This window comes from Phyllostomus hastatus, unplaced genomic scaffold (assembly GCF_019186645.2).
Source record: "Phyllostomus hastatus isolate PE091 unplaced genomic scaffold, TTU_PhHast_1.1 phas_contig_159, whole genome shotgun sequence".
In the NCBI taxonomy this organism is placed as follows: Eukaryota; Metazoa; Chordata; class Mammalia; order Chiroptera; family Phyllostomidae; genus Phyllostomus; species Phyllostomus hastatus.
Genome location: NW_025333640.1, coordinates 23,889,601 through 23,910,202, shown reverse-complemented (window position 1 = coordinate 23,910,202; position 20,602 = coordinate 23,889,601). Strand labels below are relative to the sequence as shown.

The 20,602-nt window shown below is 40.0% G+C and overlaps 2 protein-coding genes across 5 annotated transcripts in view; one reads left to right on the top strand and one right to left on the bottom strand.

The window, feature by feature from the left end:
• LRBA (LPS responsive beige-like anchor protein) overlaps window positions 1–20,602 on the bottom strand; it is a 513,768-nt gene that overhangs the window by 213,133 nt on the left and 280,033 nt on the right. For all 4 annotated transcript variants that reach the window (XM_045831330.1, XM_045831331.1, XM_045831332.1 and 1 more), the window contains 2 exons: window positions 19,352–19,498; window positions 16,703–16,839 (listed from right to left, as the gene is read on the bottom strand). In XM_045831330.1, the coding sequence (XP_045687286.1) occupies window positions 16,703–16,839; window positions 19,352–19,498 (284 nt within the window). The remainder of the gene's footprint in view (window positions 1–16,702; window positions 16,840–19,351; window positions 19,499–20,602) is intronic.
• On the top strand, window positions 10,582–13,342 carry MAB21L2 (mab-21 like 2). The gene has a single exon (XM_045831334.1). The coding sequence runs from the start codon at window positions 11,646–11,648 to the stop codon at window positions 12,723–12,725; it is 1,080 nt and encodes a 359-aa protein (XP_045687290.1). The 5' UTR covers window positions 10,582–11,645; the 3' UTR covers window positions 12,726–13,342.

Here is a 20,602-nt window from a genome sequence, read left to right as displayed (position 1 = left end):
GCATTACCAGTACACATTAACCTGCTGGTTAGGTTTTTTTTGGTTGTTTTTTTTTTTTAAGGAATTTCCAGTCTCAATTGCATTGGACGAATGAGAATGATTCATGTATGTGGTCGTGCAGGGTGCTCTGCAGCGAGATGATGCTAGACTTAAACTCTGGTTCTGTGCAATATCACAGTGTTAAACAAGATATCACAGTGATAAGTTATTTAAGGAAGTTTTAAAAAACATTTACTTTTCTGTTTTATTTCAATTTGTTTAAAGTTTTGAAAAAATGTAAGCATGTGATAGTTTGCAAGGAACCTGGTACAAGCGAAACTCCCACTTCAAGTTATAAATATTATCTTCTCTTTACGTTACTTACGTTTTGTAGCAAAATAGAGGTGGGTTTAAATTTAAAATCTTAAATTATTTCATATCTTTTTAGAACATGTGTACTTTTAGTCAAAACCTGTTACTCTTTTGTGTTTATGTGAACATAAATTCTATCTTTAAACGTAAATATCCATACGAAATGTTTTTAAAACAAAAATCAGCCTCACTTCTTTTTAAATTCAGAAGCAACAATAATTCATCAAACTTTAATCATTAAATGCTCTATTCTTGACTATTTTATTGTGGAAGCAATACAAAACGAATTTGAAGGTCAAATAGCAACTGCTTGGTGGCTAATACATCAAATTTACAAATGGTTCAAGTTATTTTTTCTACTTAAAATTTGCCTGTAGTTAAAACACTTAACAGGAGATTAGAAATTAAAAACAATTTTGAGGGGCAATTTCTAACTGCTGAACTTGTATAACAGAAATATCATGATTAAAGAAAGGTCTAATCTAAAATAAAAGCAAAACTAAACCATAAGAAACTACCTTAATTAACCTTATAGAGTATCTTTATAGCTGATTGGCTCACTTATTTCTTAACTAAGTAAATATGCTTCCTAAATTCTCAAAAGCTTAAAAGCCAACTCTGATTCTCAGAGTTGCCCAGACTGTCCAAAACAAAACTTCAAAAACTTACAATATAATTACTGTCTTGCTAGATCCAGTACATGTTCAAGTAGAGAAGTTTAGCTATGTAACTTCCACCCCTCAACCTAAACCTCCAAGTCACTTGTCAGTTAAAGGTTGGGCGATTTATTGACCGCCTCTGGATGCATACTGTCAGTGCTGAAGGAAATATGAGAGAGGGTTGTCGCTACTGTTCTGGAGCTCATTGATAATGACATACCTGCCTCTGTCACCCATTACCCATACTACAAACTACTTAGACCTAACTGAAAAATCAATAGTCTACTTGCACTGGTTCCTGTGGCTGCCTCCTTTGATTGTCAGCTCCTGTCTAGGGTCAGCACTTACATGAAAGGGGCTGTGACTGCCTGATGCTTTCAGGACAACCTAACGATATGAAACTAGCCAACAGAACAGTAAATTCTGTCTCCATGCCCTCCTCATCAATTAGGCTTTGACTAGGCTTGCCTGTAGAAACCTGACCTTTTAAGTTTAGGTGAATATGGACTAGTTGAACACACCATTGCCCTCAGCACTGAGCCAGGAAATCTACTGACAGGTTAAACAAAACAGAAGGTTGTAACTGTCATAATTTGCATTGCACTTTCACGCCAACAAGGGTGTTATCAGTAGGGGCAAGCCCTGGAACACACAACTCCAGCACCCTTAAGCCACGCCACTCATAAATTTTCAAGTGAAGTGAGATAAAACATAAATTCACAAATAGCAATGCATTTCTCATCTCTTAGTCTTTTAGGTTTGCACTTTGCAAACCCACAGAGTGTCCATCAACAAATCTCTCAGTGGTCACCTGGCCCTTCTGTTGCATTAACGAGGAACTTTCCATGAACACGACATAGAAGGAAAAATAACTATGCCAAGTGAAAAACGATTTTAGAAAGAATTAACAATACAGAAGACAGACTGATTGAGCTGTGTCTCAAAAGGAGAACAACTAGGTCTCAATACAAGGTCTCTCCCTGCCTCACTTCCCGCTTTCCAGAAACATCCACAAGCCTAGACAATAAGTTACTGCATAAGTGAAGAGAGGTGTTGAAATTATTTCCTACCATGCTACTCTGATACAGCATCTTTTACAGTTTGAGGGAAAACTAGGAACATCTGTAAAATAAAAGATGTTAACACTTTTATGCTTGTCAGATCTTCTGATGAAAACAAGAGAAAAGCATGAGAAAGCAGTATAAAACTTTACGTACTTTAGTGACTCGTTTTGAAAACCATTTCCCTGCTTGGATCTATCTCTTACCACAACACGAATACAGTAATGTTATAGTTGCTTACAGCAATGCCATGTCTCTAAGGGGAAGACTGATAATTACCATTTTAAAAAATTGTTCATTGTGAACTTGAATTTTTTTTAGCTTCGAGAACAGACTCATAGATGGAGAGCAGGTGACAGCTAGTGGGGGTGGCAGTCAGGGAGTGGAGGGACTGAGCAAAAAGGAAAAGGGACTCATGGACACGGACAGCAGTGTGATGACTGCTAGGGGCAGAGGGTATGAGGGGACTAAATGGTAATGGGAAAAATGCAGTGAAGATTAAATTAAAAATAAAAATGCATGTTTCCCACCCACAAAAGAGAAGAATATTTACAGAATACCAAACTTTAATGAAAATGCCAGAAACACTGAGAGTCCATTCAACATTTAAGAAAAAAACATTCCTCTTAACCTTGTGGACACCTTTATACAGTGTTTTTCTATATGTACAAGAATACACAGCCTGATTTGTTCTTCTATTTTATGACCTAATGCATATCAACAATAATCATTACACTCTTAGAATTTATTTCAGTTGCTGCCTGGTTGTCCCTCACAAATGTCTACAATCCATAATTTGTCATTTATTTTCCTTAAATCTAAAGTATGAAATATGACCATCTGTAAGCTTATTCTTTTTATGATTTTTAATGTTAAAAAATTTCATGTACCTATAGAAAAGTAGTGCTGAAGTCTAAATTTTTTGCAGAAATATTTCTGATTTGAAATCAACTAATAAGATGTAAACAACTTTACTCAAATTGTGGTAGGATACTGAAGATTTCTCATCTACAAAAGGTAGGAAAAACTCCTCATCCATAGCCCCATTTTACGACCGAGAAAACAGTGAGTAGAGACAGTCAGTTGATCGAGTTGACGTGCCCAGTAGTAGCAAGCTGGGACAAAAATGTAGGGCTTTCCCCGCCCTGGACTGACTCACGCTCTTCACACACACAGCCATATTGTCTCCCTTTATTTTATCTACCCATGGAAGTTACGTGATAGCAACAACCTTCCATTTTTAAAAAGTACATAGCTTTGTATAATTGATTTTAATTGATGCTACAATTTATAGAAAGTTTTGACTAATTTGCAGAAAAGATTAGAAGATTTGTAGAGCATTTACCCAACAAGGTACCACAGAGCAACAAACTATTAGAAATAGCAGTTCTAATTAGGCCTGCTTGGAACCTTTTACTTATCTAATATGATGATTAACTGTGCATCTGGTAGCCTTTCAGGTCCTTTGTGTGCACCTATCTGATAGCAAAGTGAAAGGGCATGGATAGTGTCTGTCCCAGCAAGCAAATCATGTGAAAACAGTCATAGCCATAGATCAAAGATTTTTCACTCCAGCCAGGCTGATTTAAACCTACTCACCCAGGTTTTGTCTAGAGACAAAACCAGTCAGTAAATAAGAGAATGGCTCTTTAGGACCCCAAGATAATAAGGGAAGATAGAAAGAAAAAACTCAGAAAAGAAACAGACTGGCAGAACCTTGATAGACACAGGCCAAGACAGCTGTTTCATATCCTAGCTTTTCTTCAGACGGTCAAGGAAAAGTGTCCATTCCTTAGAGCATCAAATATTATTTCACTCGCGCCACGCAGATACCTTCTAGGCCTAGATCAGAGCCAGTGAAGGACTTCTGTTGTTGTTTAACCACCGCAAGGAACCAGTGAGACCTCTCAGCACATCATTTTTACTCTGACTCACAATGAAGGAAGGAAGGAACAGGCTAAATTTTTAACATTTCCATTAAAAAAAAAAAGTCCACTAAAAATCTCCTGAAATCTTAGAAGATCGATGCCAAATTACTACTACTAATAATAGTACAGATGAAGCAATGAAGAACCAATATATTTTAAAATAAACTAAGATGTTTAAAACGGCTAGTTTTCCTAGAGAATAATAATAAACTACCAATAGGATATGCTTAACAGATAATTTTAAATACAGATCCATAAAATGTCTCAAATAACCGAAAAAGAAATACAGAATGCGACACCAAGCCTTACATTTTGAACTCAGCACGGCCCCGGACTGGCACAGCCTACACCCCTGGTCTCAGGCACCAGCTCCATAAATGTCTGGCACTGATCACAGGAAAAGTGGAAACGGGAGCGGGGTGGCTCTCAGATCTGAGGAAACATGTTCTATATGTGAGGCAGTGGTAGTAGCTTATAAAACAAAGGATATCACATCTTCTCTAAACCTTAAAATTTGGATTTAGCGTCAAGTTCAATATTGGCCAACTTTCCTATCTATCTTCTATAAGTGATATTGAAAGACCAGTAACATTTGGTTCTATAGGTGGAAGAACAACAAATAAGAACCCACAAATTATACAACCATTCTTCAAATAGCTAAGAACTGGCTCTACTAAAAGCACCTTCTCATTTGTTGGAAAATTATAGTTGAGTTATGAAAACCAAAGTTACTTGACAGGTAAAATTTAATATTTACCTCATAGTACATTAGTAAGTTCAAATTGTTAAAAAGAAAAGAAGAAAGGGAAGAAGGAAGGAAGGAAGGGAGGAAGGGAGGGATGGAGGGAGGGGGAAAGGAAGGAAAGGATCTTATTCTAACTTTTCAGAACAACTATATATGGAAATTAAACAGGTAGAACTCAAAAATGTATTTGAAATGAGAAAAAGCTAAATGATTTCTTGGGAAAGCCAAAAGACATATACCAATATAAGTGACACTATGGTAAGTTCAATGCAACACCTTCTGAAAAATACCTGCTGAATTAATTTGAATTTTCTTAAACTTCATATCCTAGTTCAATCAGGCTAGAAGCTGTTTACTTCCATTCTCCTGAGTATAACTTCTTTGCTCTATCATTGTACATTCTGATACGATCAAATTGTGTATAACTTAATAAAGTACTCATACATACAGTTGTTGTTCAACTTTGGAAAAATTCACATATTATACTCTGAAGTTTCTCATCCTATTAAAATAATATAAGAATTAGGTCTGTAAAAGTCTAATAGGTATAAATGTCAATAATCATATATATTGTGCAAGGTTAACTCAAACACAAAAGTACATAGAAGTATTTTTTTCCCATACAGTTTGATAGGCTTACTATGCAAAGTTAAAGCTATTACTTTTACCTGACAGAGCCTTATCTTAAGTTCAAATTGTTCAAGTGAGAACAAGAATATTCTTGGGTTACCAGTCAAAGAGATTACAAGGTTTGTTGTTGTTGTTGCTGTTGTTGTTATTAAGCTGTTTTGTTAGGGGGGAAAAAAACTTGTTTTAGCATTTCTGACCATTTAAATTTAACAAGCACTGCAAGTGATCTGTTCAAAGAAAGTATTGTTACTGATTATTTTCTAGATTGATTCCAGAATAATCATCATCAATAACTTACAAACAGTTTCTGTGATACTTCCGAGTTTGGGAAAATTAGATCATTTGACAGGATTTTTCAAATGTGGTTTTACTTTGACTCTTAATACAATGCGAACAGTACCATTCTGACAGGGTTGCTGTTAAAGCTTCTTACAGATATTTTATTATAATTACTTGAATAAAATGTCATCAACTAATACACTAATAAATTGGGTTATTTTCTTTCTGTTTTGATTGGAATTTTAAATTCAGAAAATTAAACAGTTGTTTTCCCATTTATATTTTGACAAAAAAAATTCTTTCTAAAAAATCAAGCATTTTTACAAATATGTTGAATCATTAAGTATATAAGAACCAAAAATTTAGCAATTACATAGATGTTTCAAAGTTAGACTTCAGAAGATAAGGACCTACACAGGCAAACATGTGGTCCCTTGTTTTCAAAAAAGTACCATTCCTTCAGTTGGGCTTTTAAAGTCAGTAATCTGATTATTTTTGAATACTTAAATGTTTTCCTAGAAAACAATATCAACATCATATAATCTAAAATCTGTACATGCTTCAGTAAAGATTACTGAAATACTATATGTTCTCTCTATGGATAATAAAATAGTGGATATTATTTTACTCTCAAAGATATGATAAAGTAGGAAATGCACTGAAGTTTTAACTCAGTAAATACACGTCTAAGTAAAGATCAACAGAAAATAAAACCGTTTAAGGATTCTGTATTCTCTGGAAATGTAAACAGGATTATAGCTGTCAGATGCACAGAAGCACTGACTTCAGCCATTAGTTTGGTTTTGCTCCTGGGAAACACAACGTGAATGACTGAATCACTCCTTTCCAGATCCATACATTCCCTCCAGCAGCTCCAGCTTCATCAGAAGTGCTGGAATGCACAAAAATGACAGGCAGAGAGCATTCGTTTTCTTTTTTTCTCTCATACTGTTTGCCTGTAAATGGAAGGCAGGGTTCTTTCTCGGAGCATTTGAGCTGAGGCTGTTTAAGTCAACTGCTGAAGGAAAATATACCCAAATTCTCTATGCAAGACAGTACCACAACTGGACTGTTTCCTTCCAAGGAAAAGATTGAGAAATCAAATACTGTATTATCTTAGAACAGAACAGAGCATTAGCATTCTAGCATAATGGCCTATTATTCTTCAATTAGGAGTATTTTCAGTTTTTTAGGTATTCAGTAACTCACCACCTTAGTTTAGCACCATTCAAAGAGCACCCAGTTCTGCTTCTAATTTTACATATATAAAGGCCCCCAAATTCAAATATACCGATTTTCTTTTGAAAGTATCTTATTGTATAGTTACAATTTTTGTTTCCAAGTTTCTGACTTGTGTGTTTCACTACAAGAGGAAATTCAATTACTAATTAAAAGTTTATTTAACCATGATCAAGTGAAAATAAAATGAAATGTGCAATTTGGCCATTCTCCTGGAGCTTACACATTCACATTTTCTCAAAAAAAAAAAAAAAAACTAGCACAGTAATTGCTAAAACTTGACTTATTTTGTAAGGATACAGGAAATTTTCAGGCTAAAGTTTAAACACACATATTTTAGTTTGCAGTAACTAAGAACACCCCACCTCTGTTTTACCATCTGAGGTCTCATAAAATGCTCCTAAAGTAATGATGATGAAGGTAGAGCCTGGAGAAGTCTGAAGGTTATGGACACCCAGAAACACAAAACAAAAGTCACATCCCGGGTGCCCCCCTCTTTGCAGGAATGTCTGCAGCCAGCCCAGCATCACACACAGGTCTGGGCAGAAGCGTGCTGATGTTGGCACTGCCTAAACCAAACAAACAAGATGTTTAACAGTCAGATAAAATGTCCTGCAGCCTCCCTAATGAATTTGTCAAGGACCATCAGAGTTGCTCCCCCTCTTTTGCCTCATTAACTCAAGTATGATGAGACGGATTATAACAAGAGAATACAGATCAATCGGTCTGAAGACTTGAAGTGGCTTTTAGCCTCTAGAGTTTCTTTCTCTCACTTGGTCTCCTTTAATAGAATACGCTATCTCCTGCAGAAGGGGCTGCCACTTCGTTTTAATACACCATCAAGGAGCTGCTGATGGACTTCTATACTAACATACATAAAAGCAGAGGTGACAGGCGCTCTTCAATTACAGCCTCCTCGGATACCGTTTCCCCCTTCAATTATTCAACCAGAGGAAGAAGGCTCCGCGCGCGCACACAGCAGAAGCAGCTCTCCGAGCAGAGGAGCCAGAGCGAGCTGCGATGGGGGAGGGGAGCGGGAACTAGCAAGAGGGAGCATTATTTGCTGAAAGTGTTTAAGTTTATTGCTCGAATGATGTTTCTAATTAGTACCGCGGCAATAAATTAAAGTCGCCTTTGTTTAACTGATTTATTATTTACTAGAGCATCTACCTTAGACAGGGTAAATTGATAATGAATTGTTTTTAAATCAAAACATTTGTAACGTTTTGTCATCCCTCAGCCTCTGTTGTAAAAGTGGAGAAACGCAGGGACCAGGGTGCAACGAAACTTAGTTGTGCTTGACAGAGCCGAGAGGAGAGGAGTAGGGTGTCAGGCCCCGGTGGCGAGAAGATCGGAGTGGCCTGGGCCGCCCCAATCCAGTAAAGGAGGCACGGACTGGGTCCCTCGGCACCTACTAGGAAACCCGGGACGGCGGGCGGCCGAACCGAGGTCTTGAGAATGGACTTCTGCAGTCAACCCGGGGCCTTTTTGCAAACACTCATTCCCAGGGACTTCTCTGGCCGCACCAGCCCACGAGTGAGGCCGCTGGCAGAGGCAGGAAGAATCGACCAGCCGGAGGGTTGGGAACGAAAAGCTTTGCACCCTCAGGCCGGGCCAGGAGTCTCCGCCCAGTTACTGCCCTGGGGAGAAGCTGCTAAGGACCCTTTCGAGGCTGGTCACACAACTCCCGGCACCAAAGCGCCTGTCCTGGCCAGTACTATTTCCCAGGGCTCCGATGTGACCCATGGGCAATAGCCGGGTTACCGACAGAGTCTGGGCTTCCCACGAGCACGAAATCCTGAAGACGCCGTGGCTCACAATCCTCCCGCAGCCAAGCATTCCCCCCACGAAGGCTGGGGTCCAGAGGCCGCCCCAAGTCTCTGCCACTCCCGATAAGTTGACTAAAGCACTGCGTCGGAGTTTGCAGTGGGCTTACTTCCAACTATTCTTCCCAACTCCTGGCCACTGAAGACAGATTCTAGGAACATATCCGACTTGACTTTTTATTTAAAGGGCCTAATAGTTCTTTGTAAAAGGATTTAGGGCAATGAGAGTGAGTGGGTAACAAGGTACCAGCAGTCCCCAGCAGCTAAGGAAGGAAGGACTAAAAGGTCCAGGGGTCTGACATCAAGGAAGTGGAGAGAAATAAACTTCACTTATGCAATTGAATGCAGGTTCACCTGGTCCAGCTTTAAGAGAGCAAGGCAAGCTCTCCCAAGGGGTTTTGCAAAAGTGGCATACCAGGTTTTGCAAAATGAAGTCTTCTACAAAGGGCTTCCTAGAGTTTTACTCTTAACAGCATCATCAATGAATAGAATGTCCCAAATCTAACTAAAATTATCCTGTCTATTTGACTTGTCTTAAAAAGACACAGAAACCAGGCAGACACCCAAGGTTCAAACGTAAAGCCTCAATACCAAGCAAATCACAAACACTGTTGCAGCTTTTTCATCCGAAAGCACCGAAAGGCTACAAGGGGTCCAATACATACACTAAAAGCACATGCATGTGTTTCACTGAAATGCCAAGGGAGGAGGGAAGCCATCTGTGTAATCAATAACAGGATAGTTATAGATTTTTTGCAGCAGTGAAGTCTTTTAAAAGCAAAAGTCAATTATGAAAATAAAATAATTTTACAAGTGAAACTGTACTGCTTGATAATATGTTCAAAATCTGATTTATAACACTGACATTTTAAGAAAACTTTAACTTAGGTTCAAATTTACTTCCCTTTACTTTCAAGTTTAAAACATTTTTAGTGGCTTATTTTAATTTAAACATATATACAACAAATGCTACCATCTATAAATGTGCACCATCTCTCAAAACTTAAACGTATTTTCTTATAACTAGCTAGTCCTTGTAACAATAAAGTATTAGCATTAAGTATTATCTGAATCTTAATTATGAAGCAATAATGATCAAGCAAGGTGTCTGCACTACTCTTGTCCTGCCCCGTTTTCAACATATGGAAACTACTGAAGAGAGATTTATAGTCATAAACCCTCACCCCATATTCACAACTCACCCCCCCCCCCCCACCGCTCCTTATAGATAGCAATTGCTCTGGCTCTGGGCAACCATGGGTGGGGGGGGGGGGGGCTCGGGAGGGAGCAAGACTCTGCGGGAGGAGGAAATGTAGAAAATGTTAGGTCCTTTCCCAAATTCAAGTGAAAGTAATTTTGTTAGAGTTTGCATCTTCTTCAAATGTTGATAGAAAAAAAAAAAGTGAACCTGTCTGAACCACTGCTACTCCCCCTCGCGTCACTCCAGTCATCTCCAGGACGTCCTTCCTATACAGCCTCTTTTTCTTCCTTGCCACTGATAAGGGAGCAGGTTAGAGAAGAGGGGGCTGTAAAATGTGTATGAGTATCTGACTTCTTCTATCTCCTCCTATTTTCTTACTTCTTTCTCTACTCCCTTTCTTTATCAAGCGCAGCGGTGGCTGCTACCGTGGGCCAAGCATGCCTGTCTTCTCTCTCGGATTGGCTAAAGCAGTGACAGCTTGGATAGCGATTGTAGGAACTGAAGCTCCACCCCCCTCATGATGGCCCTGGACCATTCATAAACTAAATAACTCCAGGAAACGGCAAGGCAGAGAGAGAGAGAGAGAGAGAGAGAGAGAGAGAGAGAGAGAGAGAGGTGAGGGGGTGAGAAAGAAGAGAGAAAGAAGGGGGAGACAGAAAGAAGGGAAAGAGAAAAACAGAGAGGGAGGAGGGAGGGAGACAGAGGAAAAGAGGGAGGAGGAGAAAGAGATTAGAAGGGGAGAGAGAGACGTCGGAAAGGAGGAGGGAGAGACACTCAGAAAGTGGAATCTGCACAAGCAACCTAAAGGGGGAGGAGAAGAAAAACCCTAGAATCGTTATAACTAAACCCCAGATGCAACGCAAGCGACGGCTTCGTCACACTAAAACAGATTTTGTGAAGGCCAAAATTCTAAATTACGAAGCAGAAATGAATATCAAACAACTTCCAGCGGTTTGCACCTAAAGACAAGAAGAACCCACGGCAAACCAACAAGCCCAGTGTGAACAACGCCTCCAGTAGGAAAAGAGGAACACCGCTACCACACGACCCCCTGAGAGGTGGCCGAACCAACACGCTGAGAGTGCGAGGCATCTCTGCAAACCTCCGAGGGTGCCGCGGACTGAGGTGCACTTCGCTGCTCTCTGGACATTAATTACATCCTTCACCTTCCACCTGGGGGAGGGTGAGGAGAAGGCACTCACCTAAGCTGAGTGAAGAAGTCCTACCAGCGTGGGAGAGAAGTTTAAGAATGAAACACTGAATGTTTCACTTTTATTTTTAAATTTTCTTTGGCACTTAAAAGACCGCATTTCCAGATTTCTGGGCAATCTCGGCTGCAGACATCTTAGCCTAACCGCTTGGTAACCTGAATTTTTCTCTCACCTTCGATATTTTCCCCCTTCCCTTTACCTCTCCTGCAAGCACATCTTTATTTTACATATCAAGGGAAAGCAAAAACAGTCTCCGCAGGTACTTTTCTTTTTCAAAGATCACTTTTTTCCCCCTTATTTGCTGGAGAAGAAAAAGGGGTTTCGGAAAGAGGAGAGCAAGATCAGGCCGGCTGTAGCATCGGCGGGTCAGCCCAGGTGGAAAACAACAGTGAAGTGGGGCTTAGGGGGAGCGCACCGCCTCTTTCGCAAGCCGCAGGGCCACCACCAGTGCGTGAGCCTTGGATCCCTCAACGTATTGCGAGACGCCGGTGTATAGCCCGGACCTGTGCCCCAACATGATCGCCGCTCAGGCCAAGCTGGTTTACCAGCTCAATAAATACTACACGGAGCGCTGCCAAGCGCGCAAGGCGGCCATCGCCAAGACCATCCGAGAGGTCTGTAAGGTGGTCTCGGACGTGCTGAAGGAGGTGGAGGTGCAGGAGCCTCGCTTCATCAGCTCCCTGAGCGAGATCGATGCCCGCTACGAGGGGCTGGAGGTCATCTCGCCCACAGAATTCGAGGTGGTGCTCTACCTAAACCAAATGGGCGTCTTCAACTTCGTGGACGACGGCTCCCTGCCCGGCTGTGCGGTGCTCAAACTGAGCGATGGTCGGAAGCGGAGCATGTCTCTCTGGGTAGAGTTCATCACAGCGTCCGGCTACCTCTCCGCGCGCAAGATCCGGTCACGTTTCCAGACGCTGGTCGCTCAGGCGGTGGACAAGTGCAGCTACCGGGATGTGGTCAAAATGATCGCCGATACCAGCGAGGTCAAGTTGCGCATCAGGGAGCGCTACGTGGTGCAAATCACCCCGGCGTTCAAGTGCACGGGTATCTGGCCTCGCAGTGCGGCACAGTGGCCTATGCCTCACATCCCCTGGCCCGGCCCCAATCGGGTGGCGGAGGTCAAGGCCGAAGGGTTCAATTTGCTCTCCAAGGAGTGCTACTCGCTGACCGGCAAGCAGAGCTCCGCGGAGAGCGATGCCTGGGTGCTACAGTTCGGGGAGGCTGAGAACCGCCTGCTGATGGGCGGCTGCCGAAACAAGTGTCTGTCGGTGCTGAAGACGCTGCGGGACCGCCACCTGGAGCTGCCAGGCCAGCCGCTCAATAACTACCACATGAAGACGCTGCTGCTGTACGAGTGCGAGAAACACCCGCGGGAAACGGACTGGGACGAGGCGTGCCTGGGCGACAGGCTCAATGGCATCCTGCTGCAGCTCATCTCCTGCCTGCAGTGTCGCCGCTGCCCCCACTACTTTCTGCCCAACCTCGACCTTTTCCAGGGCAAGCCCCATTCGGCCCTGGAGAGTGCTGCCAAGCAGACCTGGAGGTTGGCCAGGGAAATTCTCACCAATCCCAAAAGCCTGGACAAACTATAGGGTGCTGGGGACTGCTTGAAAAGCGACACAAATGGGAATGCTCTCAGCCACCCAATACACACACACGACCAACGGCGGAAACTCCGGACACAAACTTTTACTGTCAGCCACCTGAAAGAAACAGCCACCAAGCAGCAGACCTTCCTGAGCTCACAAGCCAACAAAAGAGAGCAACCCAACCACCAAACCAAAACACACGAAATCACATTCTTGCACAAAAGTGATCGTTTTCTTCCAAACAATGTGAACTTAAAAGGTCACACAAAAGAAGCAATCGGGCTTTGCCACCACAAAATGAAACCTAAGGTACATTTTCAAATCAATGTATAGTAGTTTTTCTCCCTCTCTCTTCTCTCCTTTTCTCCTCTTGCTCCCTCTCTCCCACCCTCCTTTCTCTCTGCCTCATCTCATGTTGTTTTGGGTTGCCTGAATGTTGTCACCAAGTGAAAAAAAAAAGTATTTAATTATATGTAAAATTTTTCTTTAAAAAAAGTTTTTGCTGATGTTAAATGTATCTCAGTGCCAATGTCAGATTGTGCTCGTCCCTCTTGCACCTCTACCCTTGCCCTAAGCAGTCTTGTTGAAAACAGTAATAAAAATATTACTTTACATTGTAATTGACTGTTTGTGGATTGTTCTTAAATGAAGGCAGGTGAGATCACATCTACAATTTACAATGTAAAGATGTGAATTTGAGGAGCTAAATACAAGAAGCTGCCATTTGAACTCTAATTTGCAAATACAGCACATTTTGTACACTTAACCAAATTCCCACCAAAATCCTTAGAAAAGAAAAAAATTAATTTTACCCAATTATATATGTCTGTTCTATAGATTTTAAGATTAAAAGTAATATTTTCTTTCACATCTAAAAAAACAAATTTAAGACAGAAAAAATAGTTCACATTAAAATTTAAGAGATTTGCTTTTTATGCCATAATTTCAAAATATCCACTCGAACTCTGAAATGCAAAGGAAATATTTATGGATCTTTTCTGAATAGTTAACACAATCAGTTGACACTTTTCCTTAAATCATTTGTTCCCTTCAGGTTTTAAATAATAAAACTTAACAGTTAAATCAACCACACTGAAAAAGAATAAAATGGTTATAGCAACATTCCTTTTCCTAGCAGATGGTTGATGTGAACAATCCAGATTTATGAATTACCTCAATTTTTTAAATGGCTTAGTTACAAATACCAAAACTATGGTCATTTAAAAAATAACTCCCAAAATTTCTCAGAATTATTCCAAAGCTTCTTATAGGCAATTTAAACAAAAAAAAAAAAACATGTTTTGATATAATTTTAATGACCAAAGGAATATTTTCAAGAATTTACACATAGGAAAAGTACTTTACTACTCTTTCTGCCTTCCTAAGGTAACAATCCAATGCACTCATTACATTTAAACTTTAGGAAAGATTTCTTTTTAATATAAAGAAAATAACTGATTATAAAATAAAATAATTGGTAAAACTGAAAGTGTCCAAAGGAACTGGTTTGTCTTCTTTATATTGGAGGCAACTCTGTACTCCATTAGATATGCTAATGATGAGGCACAGGTACAGAATATATGTCAGATGTCACCCTTTAATATATAAAATGTATTCTTTACATGAGCCCAGTGTTTAATTTGTTCAGAAAACCAATGAGAGAGATACAGAAAATCGCTCTAAAAGAGCAATGTTAGAGATGAGAGGAAGAGTGGGCAGGGATGAGCAGCAGGGCCTCAGAGATGGAGGAAAAACAAGGAAGGTGCTCAAGGGCTCTGCCTCCCGGATCCCTTGGTTCACTGGTCGAAACAGGTCTAAGTCACAAGGCTCCCTGGTGAAAACTCCCTCGTGAAAATAGTGCTGGGTTAGAAGTATAAACTGTGATCTTATCAGTTCTGAAATCATCTCCACTCCTTCAACCTATGTTATGTGTTTTTCTTGTCTCTCTTCCTGTATGTGTAGAACAAACTCGGGGGGGGAAAAGTGGCTCAGGCAAATACATTGCCTTTTTAATAATAAAAATGAATTTATTCTCTGGGGAAAACATTCTGATTTTTAAGAACATTTTCAAGCAAGTAATAGGTGTTTCCATTTACAAAGAAATAATTAAAGGTCAGTGTATAGTTTAAAAGATAAAAATGGTATCTTAAAATGACCATGTTTTCACACTCTCAAAAGTATTTACAGCATTAGACATATTTCCCTCCAGTTATCCCAGGAAAAGTTTTTAACTCTTGACAAGAAGAAACAAAAATTACCCAAATGCAGTATCTTTTTTCCCTCATTTAATTTACTGAAACTAAAAAAGTAAAATACTGCAGCAACACAAGTGTCCTCATGACAAAATACGTTAAAGTATTCATGTCTATTCAAAATCAAATATAAATATATATATATATATTTATATATAAATTAGCCTAAGTTTTGATTTTTGTAATATTAGGCAGGTTGGAGTGGTACAAAACAGTTTCTGTAATTAAAGCAAAAGATATTGCCCATGCAACAAGGGAAAAAATTACTTTAATGATGCTGCACAAAATAAGATCAGAGAGAAATATGTTATAACTTCCCCCAAAGGAGTAAATAACTCCTTAACGTGCCTAATTACAAAGACTGGCAAAGATTCTAATATTGAGTACAATACTTAGATACCTTTAAATCACAATTTAGGTTTTAAGCCATGTATGCCCAAAAGCATAGAATATTCTGAGTTAAATTTCAGCTTCTTAAACTCACAAATTACCGTAAGTTTGAGAATGTAAGTAATTTTGGCTACTTTTCTTTCCTAAATAAACTAAAGTACAATTTTAAAACATTTTCAGCTCTGCCACAAAATAAAATTTTTTTCTAGGTGATGCAAAATCTGTATTCCAGTTTTCTCTACAATGGATTAGCTGAATTATCAAGGTCAAAATAACCTGTTTCATTGTAACCTGCCTTTCATATGGTCTACCAAATCCTATCTTAATAAAGGCAGCAATTTTGAGACATTGTGCTGAAACGCACATAATGTAAGATGGCACTGTAAAGTTTTCAATAAAACTATAACATTTTTCATTAAGAACTATTTTGAAATACTTCTAAATCACTAAAATTTAATAATTCACATGATTACAAAACCAAAGAACCTCCCATCAATGAATGCAGAATGTATATATGTGTGTGTATATGTATGTATATATGTATGTAGTATGTACACACCCCCCCACACACACAAGCTATCAGTCTGTAAAATAAAGTGTTCCAATTTTTTAAACTTCTCTTCCTACAAGAGGCTTATTTTGCTCATTTAAAAGAGACTGCTTCAAATTGAGCCATTCACTTTTATAAAATAAACCCAATTTTGGTTTTATGGCTGTGCTACAAATGTTTCTTAGTAAAATAAAGTTGCCATGGTCTGAAAAGTAATCAGAAATACATTTTAAAGGGGAAATTACATTTTCAGTTAAGAATAGGAAATTATGCAGTGCCTTGTAAAATCAACTACAGGTAATGGGAACCAGAGGGATCTCACACACACGAGGGAGAGGCATGCACGACAGAGTAGCAAGCCACGAGGACAAAGCAAGGAGAGAGAGACACTGGTATTATAGCCAGAAAATATAAAAGCTAAACAAAATAACTCCTCTCTCAACCTCACTGGATTTTGTAGCTTAATTTACCCTGGGCCCTTTGATGTAAAATATATTTATAGAAGATACCCCCTGAGGTTCACCCCCACCCTTGAATGAGCTAATGATAAAAGCAATTAAGTGGGAATTGTTTTGAATCTAAATGAACTTCAATAATCTAACTAGCTGGTAAGGGAACCATAAGCTAAAGAAGAGAGTTGCCTTGCACACAGGCAGAGGGACATCAGCAAGAAATCACACTAAGTCTGTCAAATTTTACCAATGCCAATCCTCCTTAACAGCAGTGCACCATCCCAGCCAAGAAAAATAAAATTCCGTTAAAATGAAACCCGCCCCTCATTTTCTCACCTTGGGGTCGATGTTCTTGAAGTTGGGGTCCTCTTCATCCACCTCAAAATAGAGTTCGGAGGAGGTGACAGAGAGAATGCCCTTCACTACCACAGAGGGGGCCACAAGCTGAGCTGGTGTACTTAGGCTAACAGGACCTGCCAAAGTGAAAAGGCAAGCCGCACAAGTTGGAATGACATTTTTCAAAAATTCAAATAAGGTCACACAGAAATTTTATCTAATTTTAAAATTCTCACCTCTAGCACCAAATTGCCTGCCAACTCCTACACTTACAAATCTTGCCCCCCCCCCAAAAAAAAACTTCCTCTGAAATTCCAAAGTTAGAATTCTTATACTAAGAGGTTTATAACAGGCGATTAATTTTAACAGTAAACTGGGATGCAATTATTTTACAGGGAGTCTGCAAAGGTTTGGTCTAATCTCCTGGTAAAAGGGCAGCTCTGCCTAAATAAGCCCATCCACATTCCATTTAGAAAACAAGCCTCAGGCTATCAAACAACATGGAACAACAACCAGGAGCAAGGAGGACTCAATAGGCTCCCAAGGCCAGAGGTTAGCTTAGAGTTTGGCTGAGGCGTGATTACAAAAAGATCACTAGCTTATTAGCAAAGTGAGAAACACTGCACCATATTCTTTGGTAAAGATTTTGTGCCAGGTTGACATAAAACCTCTTCCATAACAACTTTCCCCGTGAAAGATTGGTAAAAATACTTATTTCCTAAGCCTGCCTTTCCACTGTTAAATATTGTTCAGTGCTTCCAAATCTAATATTAGTGTAGTTCAGGGACTCTGGGAGTAAACAGCTGGAGGGTGGGTTTCCAAGTGAATGAATTTTTATTGGAATAATCAAATCTCCACAGGGCTTATCAAAGAGACAAATCAGCCTGCTACTGAAAACAATAGATTCAATACAGATAGAAGAATACAAAGTGTATTAGAGCTAACCCTAAAATAAGGACTAAAAATAATGACCATATTATACATACATGTATGTTTATGTGGAGATTGATGCAATAAGAATTTGATATTCCATGTCAGCTTCTCGCTGCACAAATCTCTAGGTGAAGAAAACAGCCTGAGAAGATCGGCACTTAGAGGTCTGAATTAATATAGTGCCTACAAACACGGCACACCTATTCAGGTAATCGATGGGTGAATAAGTGTTTCAAAATTCAGATGAATTGACATTTCCATCGATTGTTAGAAGGGTGTTGGTCCTTAATCTCACATCAATCTTAATGTGTGCCAGTAGGACAATAGAAGGGATGCTCTGTGGAGATCAGAGCAGGTTTTGCCCTCTATTCCCAATGTACAAATACATTGTGTCTGCAGATGGGCAGCAGATAGCTGCAGAACAGCCATGATTTCCCAAAGCTCATCCCTATAAATGGATGAAATAAGCAGCTATGTGTTCTTTTGCTGTCTCCTTTGCCCTCTGTACATTAGCATGTAATCCTGAGAAGAAATAACATTTTTTCAATCACTCTCAGACATTCAATTACAGGGTAAGCAGACAGCTGCAGGAGCTAGGGCAGCCTAGGTCCTAAAGAAGACCCCTGACAATTTCCACTTCATTTCTAACCCACACCACTTTATTAGTGTGGATTACTTCTTAATCCTATTGCCATTGTCAGGATTATATAATTAAACTCCCCTTTCACCTCTATTACTATATGAATGCATTACTAGTAGCAAGGATGCAAGCAAAATAAAGGAGGAAGAAATAGGTAAATGGATATGAAGGGAAGGAAAAGACTAGAGAACAGCACTGTCCACCTTATTCTCTTCCTGTCTGAAACCCCATAACAGTATGCTCCAACTAATGCTGTTTTACTTTACACAGAGGTTTATGGTTCCTCAAAGAAGATGCCATCATCCATTTTTGCTTTCAATTAGCATTCACTGTGTAGTAGTACAGGTTGCAGATAAATGTCATTAAATATAAGATTTCTAATGTCTTCTCTTAAATGAAAATTATCAAAATAGTTGATATATTTTTCCCTAAAGAAATCACAGAAATCTTTCAGACTTTCCTCTTTGCGGAAGAGAGCCACAGACGTTTAAAAAAAAAAGGCCATTTAATGAATGACTAAAATTTCAGGCTAAACAAGAGAATTTTTCCCATAAGGGAAGTAAAACTGAAAATCTGCAGAGTGCAAATCAAAATTTCTACATCAGGTAAAATATGTGAATCCTATGTAACGCCATAGCATTCTTGAAATGGATTTTTTGAGAGAGTTAAATGTATATGCAACATGTTCACTAAGACCTGTATATCAAAGCAAATAGCTCACCTGCCTCCAAGCTTTATTTACAAAACAGTTGGCAGAATTTCACTTACAACTCTTATAATATAGAGATTAGGTAACTCCTCTCATGGGATGAGTGAAGCAATTTTGTTGCTGCTGCTTTTAAACTTTTTTTTCTTTTTCAGTGAAAATTATTTTAAAAATGAGCATAATGAATAGAATAGGAAAACAAAAGGGAAAGGTTGAAGATTAGGAGGACAATGTTTGAAGGAACACAAAATCTTTATAACTAAAGTAATTGTGGGTGTGAACTTGGTAGTGATCTCAGCTGAAAAAGTAAGTAATTAGATGCTTATTGGCCCAGAGCTAGCTGAAATAGCTGCATAGCCACTGGATTTACCGGCAAGATTCTCTAAATCTTTTTCGTCCGCGGATGACAGAGTATCGTCGTCACCTTCCAGGAGAACCTCGTTTTCTGAGTTCTGATTTCCTAGAGCCTGACTCTTGATGGACTGTTTTCCTTTAGCAAGGATATCTTCATCTGCAGCTGAAATGAAAAGGAAACAAAGCTGTCCATCAGCCCTGGGAAGAGCACTGTGGCAGAGGGGCAGGGAGCTGAGGTAAGGCTAGGTGGCCAAAGATGGCCCATCATTTTTACACGTTCACCCACAGTGGGAAGGGTGATTGGGATGGCACACATGTTCATTTTGACGAACATGATTCCCCAAACCTAGTTTAACGTTGCCCTGAACAAGCACCCTAATCCCATCAAATGTGACCCTTGCACCACTCACAGAACCATTTATTTACTTATAGTTAGGGCTGGAGAGGGTTCGAAAGCAGCACATTTTTGGAAATTTGGCGGCAGAAAAAATTCCAACCTACTTTTACAAACAATACCCACCTAACACTGAAAAAATAAGAAAGACTGATTCATTCCTGGAATAATATTACAGTGACAAGCATTTTGAAATGGTTGGGAAGTGGCTGTGGAGGAGAGTCCAGAGGAAGAAGGGCCAGGGCCAGGAGAGTCACAGCCAATGAGGATTCAGACCACATCCTGAAGCCACGTCTGACACTCATAAAGCTCTAGCAGCTCTTGGAAGCTGCCTTCTCTTCCTCTTAACTCCATTCTCCCTCCTTGCCCTTGCCCACATTTCACCCCACCCACACCCCCACTTCAGCCCTTAGACAAATACCAAGAGCCAGGCAGTGTGGAAACTAAGTGGAGGCTCAAACACTACCTCCTCCATGTGTTTAAACTAAAGGGCTAAGACACCCCGGGGGCAACCATAACAGAAAGCCTGGGATGAGAGGCATCTGGGCGGAGAGCCTCCCACTGCCTGAGCTGCAGCAGCCCGTGGAGAGAGCAGCACAGACTGGAGGCACTGTTAAGGCTGCAGGACAGGAGCAGACAGAGGGAAGGGGACAGCAAATCCAAACAGTAAGGGGAGAGCTCTGCGGAGCACCCGGGGCCAACAATGGAACCACAGACGGGAGCAGAGGTGCAGCCAAAAGGGGGAAGCACTGAAAACTCCTGATTCTGACTTCAAAAACCCACATCCCTCCAGAGTGACTGCACTGCTCTGGGCAGCTTTCTCCTTAAGAAACTCGTAAAAGCAGATACCAACTGCTGGACTGTGAATTTTGA

Bases quoted from the DNA above. Each gene is read 5' to 3' on its own strand.
- MAB21L2 (XM_045831334.1), top strand. From the start codon at position 11,646: ATGATCGCCGCTCAGGCCAAGCTGGTTTACCAGCTCAATAAATACTAC.